Source organism: Bos mutus, chromosome 6 (genome assembly GCF_027580195.1).
Source record: "Bos mutus isolate GX-2022 chromosome 6, NWIPB_WYAK_1.1, whole genome shotgun sequence".
NCBI lineage: Eukaryota > Metazoa > Chordata > Mammalia > Artiodactyla > Bovidae > Bos > Bos mutus.
Genome location: NC_091622.1, coordinates 112862919 through 112869591, shown reverse-complemented (window position 1 = coordinate 112869591; position 6673 = coordinate 112862919). Strand labels below are relative to the sequence as shown.

Genomic DNA, 6673 nt, shown 5'->3' with positions numbered 1-6673 from the left:
TAAGTCGCTTCAGTTGTGTCCGACTCATTGCGACCCCATGGACCGTAAGGCTCCTCTGTCCATGGAATTCTCCAGGCAAGAATACTGGAGTGGGTTGCCATTTCTTACTCCAGGGGATCTTCCTGACCCAGGTTTCTCACCTGAGTCTCTTGTGTCTCCTGCGTTGGCAGGCAGATTCTTGACCACTGCACTAACTGGGAAGCCTGTAAAAACATGCCTGCACATCCCAGAAGCCAAAAGGACGGGCTGAACACAGTTCGAACCCTCTGTGCCCATGGAAGGCGAGTGCCCAGCGTCCGGATGGTGAGAGAAAAGGACGTCTGGGCTCACACATGGGTCCACAGACCACGCGTCCGTGTGGATGTCCGTCCAGCAGCAGGCGTCCCGAAAGCTGGAACTGGCCTTCCAGAGCCACTGCCCAAGGATGCCCATGGTTAAAGGTCGTCAGCAGAGAAATGTGACTTAGGGTACCGAACAGACACGAGGGGAACTTTCTCCATGTTGGCAGAACTTATTAAATCCATGTAATAGAGTCATAAGCTGTAAAAGTGATGCAGATCGTTACTGACAATGGGAAGATCTCTTAAGGAAAAACCTATTTCTGAAGCTACAGAAGAGCAAGCGTAGTACAACCCTTACTGTAAATGTCTCTCTCTATACATATATTCACATATGCACTCAGCTGTCTAGGAAGGTGTTTCGCACAAAGCTTAGAAGCTATCCTCTCAGGGTGATGGAAGTATGGATGAGTTTTCTTTTATACTTTTAAAATACTATATTGCTTTCTTGAAATGTACAGTCATTATGTTAATATAAATACACATTCACCCCCCTCCCACCCCGCCACGAACAAAAAGACTAAGCTTTTTCTACCACCACAGGACAAAAAGGTGTTTTCTTTGCAAGATTCAGGCAGTAGTTCCTAGGGGTGGGAATAGAGAGGTGGGGGTAGCCTCTTTTCTCAGCAGGATTCAGGCAGTAGTTCCCAGAGGTAGGAATGGGGGGTGGAGGGGCGGGGTAGGTTCTTTTCTCAGCAAGGCCCGACCCACTTTCTTCTCCAGCAAAGCAGACGCCAGGACTTTCAACAGTGCCCATAGGAAGAGCTAAATAACCTTCATCTGGAATTTAATGCATTATTGACTCAGGGTGATCTTTGCAGAAATTAACACCTGTGGGTGTTAGGTAAGTGGGTGTTACGTAAGGTGATTTGTTACATAAGTGAATATCGACATGACTTTTGGTCAGTAAGTTGCTAAGAGGAGGCTGGTGTTCTTTTATAAAAGAATCTTTGCTGTGATAAACAAAGACAACCAACGGCTTTTTAACTTTTTTATTTGGTGTTAACTCCACAAGAAAACAAAACAAAACAAAAAATCGGTTACTGTGGTGCACGTGAAATCAGAACGATACGGCCACGGGAAAAGAATCTCGGCCCAGGAGGGGAACGGGCGCTTCAGCGCCAAGACGTGCAGCGCGCCTCATACCACAGTGTGTTCCGGCGTTTTGCCAGCTTTTTAAAGAGATGCTTTTTCCTTGTGATCACTCACTCACAAACCTGAAAGCCACAACTTTCAACTCTGTCGCTGAGCGCCTCCGGCTTCAGCCACTTAGCTACAAAAACAAATAAATAAGTAATCTGTTCACTCCCTCGCCCATTTCTAATCCCTTCCCGTTCCCGTGGGAGGTGCGTCGCCTTCCCACCAGCGTGAGGAAGTCTGCACGTGACCACCTGGAGCCTTTTCATGATAAAAAAAAAAAAAAAAAAAAGCAGCTGTCCGAAATCACCGAGCTAAAGGTTGTGTCTGAAATCTATTTATTTGGTCTCGGCTACACGAGCAACGATTTCTAGGATGATCGTCACTGTAGTGATTTTTTTAAAGGAATTTTACAACTTCCAATTCTTTTTTTGCCTTTGCTGTTAAAAATTATATTTCAGTGCAGATGCTAATCAATTTTTAGGAAGCTCTGGAAGAAAGAAAAATACATAAACCCTTATAAAGTCTATAAATAAATAACAGCAACATAAAAACCTTACACACGCACACACACGCACACACACACAAACCCACTTTAAAGTGTCAAAGATGTGCTGTATAAAAACAAACCCTGACGTGTGGTGAGACCAAACCCCACGGCCCATCAGGTTTCCCACAGTGAGGACAGAGAGTGCCGGGGGAGGGGGTGACTCCACAGCCCTGGAGGGAGTTTCCTGTGTCATCATGAAGGCAAGGCAACGAAACCCAATGCTTGAAGCAAACCTCATACTCTCGGCCAGCTCAGCTCCCAGCTAGAACATATTAAGTGTCTAGTGCCTGCCAGAATCAGTGGTGGAGCTGTCTCATCCAGTTAAGACTTCCCGACGTTACAGACACGCTCAACTGATCTCACACGTCGGTTAAAAAAAGAAAAGTAACTTTAAACATTTAGGTTTTGCAAATATTGCTCCTTCTAACTTCAGCCTGTTGCGCGGCGGTGTGAAAAGCTTGAGGAAGTGACCGTCGTGAAACGGATGGGCCTGGACGAGACTGACCGAGCCCTGGCTTCCCGACGACACGGGCCAGTGGCCCCGTGGAGCCCTCACACCGGTACGGGAGAAACCAGGACTCTGCTCTCAGACCCGCCACACAGAACTTGCCCAGAACATTCTCTCAAACACAAAAGATCTAAGCTACTCTAAGTCAGAGCCAGGAGCGCAGCCAGCTGCTGCAGCCAAGGTCTCTTTGGGGTCGTGAGGTGGCCTTTGTTTCAGGTCAGACGTTTACAACCTCAAGTTCTAGGGGGGGGGGCTTGGATTCCATGTCGGTCACTGCAAGAATCTCACCTGCAACCCAGGTCCTCACCGAGTATTGCCAAGACTCACCGCAAACCCTGACCGGTGTCGGGGGCGGGCAAAGAGACTGCGACGACAGCAGGCTGGGGTGCACTGCCCCGCCCTCTGCCCCACCTGGCCTTACATGCCACCCCATACCTCCAAGTCCTTGGCTGCCTCAGCTAGCGAGGAGGTCACCGACCATGGCACTGTCCATGGTACATACTCTAGGGGAAGATCCTAAGATAGAAAACACAGTATTTTTGTTAAGTCTCTAAAAGCACACCCTTGCAGTTCCTACGTTAAATGTACATGAGATTTTTTTTACTGAATGGAGACCGGGGATGAGTCACCCAGGCTGCCCTCTGGCCTCCGGAGACAGGCACTGACCCGCCGCAGGGGTAAGCATTCACACCCCAGATCGGAGAGGACAGAGCCTGCGTGTCCCCGAAGCTAGAGTCTCTGAGGAGTGGACGTGGGCGCTGACGCTGCGGTGCTAGCAAGGGGGGGCGGTGACGGACTGCGGCCGGAGGTGGGGAGGGCTGCGGCAGCGGGAGGACGCGGAAGGCAGTGATGCTTCTAAGACGAGCACATGCACACCGGTTCTAGTCTAGTTCAGAGAGCCAAGAATTTTAACAGCTTGGAAGAAGAAGAAAAAAAAAAAAAGAAAGAAAATCTTCAACAGGACAGCTGTCCTCAACTCTAAAATAAGCAAGAAGAGAAAGAGAATTACTGATCTGAACCAGTTAATTGAAGAAGAAACCTAAGTTGTTGTTTTAGATTAACAGGCCTCACAAAAGGGTACTTTCCCCCTCACATAGCAATTAAAAAAAAAAAAAAACTTGTACTGCTCTGCGGGGGGGCGGGGTTAGAGATGAGTCCGGGAGAAGAGCGCCTCCGCGCCGGGGTCCGCCCACTCGCCTCCACCCTCCGAGCCGGAGTCCTCCGCGGCGGAGCCGGCGCTGCAGCGCGGCGTGCGGTGGAAGCCGTTGGGCTGGGCTCCGGCGTCCTGCTCTGCTGTGCACCTCGCTTCATAAACAGAAGACACCTGAGGGGAGAGGGACAAGGAACGAGTTTTCGAAAGGCCACAGAAGGGCCGGGGAGACGCTTTCTTCCACATACAGAGATTAAGGAACACACTGTTGGTGGATATTTTCCGGTGGAGAGTTACCAGACTTTGAAGTTTTCCTGTTTGAAAGCAAAACGAACAAGCTCTCCCTCCTGACCTGTAAAGGACCCCGGACCCTGATTCTCCACGTTCCCGCCCTCTGGAGTCTCTGAGCGCCGCCTTGCCCTCCTGGGGCTCCATTCCAGGGGCGGACAGCAAGAAGACAGATCCACCCACACTCCTCCCGGCTTCCTGCTGCGCCGACCAGCTGGGGCGGGCAGGGGGTCGCTGATGGGGGTCCAGACAGGAGTGGCGGGGACAGCAGTTCTTTTAAGGAGGTGCTGAGAAGAGAGCTGGGCCACAGAAAAAGCAGAGCTGGCAGGGACCCTGGGGGCAGTGCTTCTGAATGGGGGGCCCACTGGCATGGGGGACGTTTTAGAGAAACTCTTGGCTGTGTGGGACTGCCCCCCCACCCAGCAGACGGGCAACTTCCCGGCCCTCGGGACTCTAGCTGCAAGTGGTGGCCCCTCCCGTCACAGTGCCCAGCAGTGCTTCCCTGCATCACGGTTAATTAGCCAAGCCACCCTCCCCTGACAGTGACTGGGTAATTCTTCCCGTTCCCCCAATGATGAGCAGTGCCCCTCATTCATAGTAACTAACAAGTGGCTAGCAAAAAGCCCCTCCCTCGTGGTGACCAGCACCCCGTACTTACTACAGTAACTAGCAATGCCCCCCCGCCAGTCACAGTGGCTTAGAAACACCCACCCCGCCCCCACCCCCATCTCCAGATGGCAGTACTGTCCGTGGTTGAGAGCCCCCCGAGGAAGGAGCACAGAGACTGCCACACCAACCGGGGAGCGGAGGGCATGGGAGCAGAGAGGCGCGCGAGGGCGGACACACAGGCCTGGCAGGGAGAGAGCACCCACTCCGTGCACAAGGGCGGAAGGACATCGCGGTCAGTGGCGGGGGCATTGAACTCAGAGGCTGAGGGCACGGCTCGGTCGACGCGCAGGCTCTGGCTGTGCGACTTCAGAGGCGTGTTTGGAAAATCTGTGCTCGTGTGTGCTCGGTCGTGTTGGACTCTCTGTGACCCCATGGACTGAAGCCCCCCCCCTTTTCCCCCGCTCCTCTGTCCACAGGATTCTCCAGGCAAGGATACTGGAGTGGGTTGCCGTGTCCTCCTCCGGGGGGAATCTTCCCGACCCAGGATTGAACCTGCGTCTCCTGCCTGGCAGGCGGGTTCTTTACCCCCTGAGCCAGCGGCGAAGGCCCTCAGAATCTTTCCGGGCCTTTAGTTTTCTCGTCTGCAGACTGGCAGAACAGCACCCACCTCCTGGGCGACGGAGTGAGGTAACAGTGCGGCCGCTGTGCCTTGTGGTGTGAGAGAGACTGTTGGGGGGTGGAGGGGCGGGTGGAAGCAGGAAGCCCGCGGCGAAGCGCACGGCAGCGGGGCGGGGCGGCGAAGGGGGCGGGGGAGTGTGAACGGTGGAGGCGGGAGAGCCCGGAGGAGCCCGGAGGACTGCGGTCGGCTGCAAGGTGGGTGCGCGGGACGGGCACACCGGCTGTGTGCGGAGGTGAGGAGGAGGGACCAGCAGCCAGGCGGTCTGGGGACTGAAGCTGGGGTGGCGGTCGGGTCAGAACGGTCACGGAGCTGGATGCAGAGAACGCTGGGGATGCCCCAGACGCCTGTCTTGATGCGTTAAGTCCAGCAGGTCCACGGACACAAAGACCCCGGGGGCGCTCGGGGCGGGGGCGGGGGACGGACGACTTTCACAAGACTTCCACTGACACTGACGAATCACGCAGAGAAGCCAGAGGGGCTCCTTTGGATTTATTCAGCTGCCTGCTTAACCAGGCGAGGTCCGGGCCCTTCCTGAGCTGGCCCCCCAAGAGCTCGGGCAGGGCAGAAGGCGGGGGGCGGCGGACACACGGTGCCTTCAGCTGCTGCTGGGGGGCCACAGTGGAGCTCCATGGGGGCAGGGGGCGGGCAGGGCACACCCCTGGGAAGGGGGGTGGTGGCCGGGAGGTGCAGGTGTGACTGGAGGGGCTCCTTCCTGCTGCGCATTTTGAAAGATGGAAAGGGTGTCCACCCAAGCATCTTAAGGGGGAACCACAGGGTCAGACGTGTGTGGGGCAAACACGCTCTGGCAGGAGTGAGGGACGGACTGCAAGGAGAAGGGGGGCGGCGGGAGGCCTTGGCAGTGAGTGGGAGGCGAGGCAGACCAAAGGGTCGCAGCCGAGAGCTCGGTGACGGGAGAGGCAGCCGCGAGACTCCCGGGTTGTGCGGGGCGCTGGCGGCCACTGCGAGTTAGTAGTAAGGAGGAGGACAGTCCACTTACCCTATTAAAATCTAACAGACGCTCTTCATTACTGGGCATTTCTTTAACATCTGGATACTCTTCTATACCATTCTCTCCCTTGGCATTTGTATAACATTCTTAAATCATTTTGAATGGAGAAGGGAAAAGAGGGAAAGGGGGGGAGATTTCATTAAGACACAGTCATGAAACGTACCATTCTTGTTTCATTTTTCTTTGCTGAACAGTCAGATCACTAAAAGCAGACATGGTCAGCATCAGCTAGCCAGGTGTGCGCCAGGAAAACGTTAGGCCAGTTTAAAAAAAATGCTTCTAATTAATTGTTCATGGAGTAAAAACAAACAAAAAAAAAGAGGCCAACATAACCTCACAGTCTTGTTAATCCCACCACAAGACGCTCTCTCAACAACACACTCGCACCTCTCAAGTGACAGGCCC

At 53.9% G+C, this 6673-nt stretch overlaps 1 protein-coding gene across 9 annotated transcripts in view; it reads right to left on the bottom strand.

Annotated features, from left to right (window-relative positions):
• Positions 1-1315: 1315 nt before the first annotated feature.
• The window catches only part of KIAA0232 (KIAA0232 ortholog), an 81811-nt gene continuing 76453 nt past the window's right edge, over positions 1316-6673 (bottom strand). For 7 of the 9 annotated variants that reach the window (XM_070372741.1, XM_070372744.1, XM_070372747.1 and 4 more), the window contains 2 exons: positions 6257-6354; positions 1316-3857 (listed from right to left, as the gene is read on the bottom strand). In XM_070372741.1, the coding sequence (XP_070228842.1) occupies positions 3678-3857; positions 6257-6354 (278 nt within the window). In that variant the 3' untranslated portion in view covers positions 1316-3677. The remainder of the gene's footprint in view (positions 3858-6256; positions 6355-6673) is intronic. The other 2 variants (XM_070372745.1, XM_070372746.1) reach the window with 1 other exon arrangement.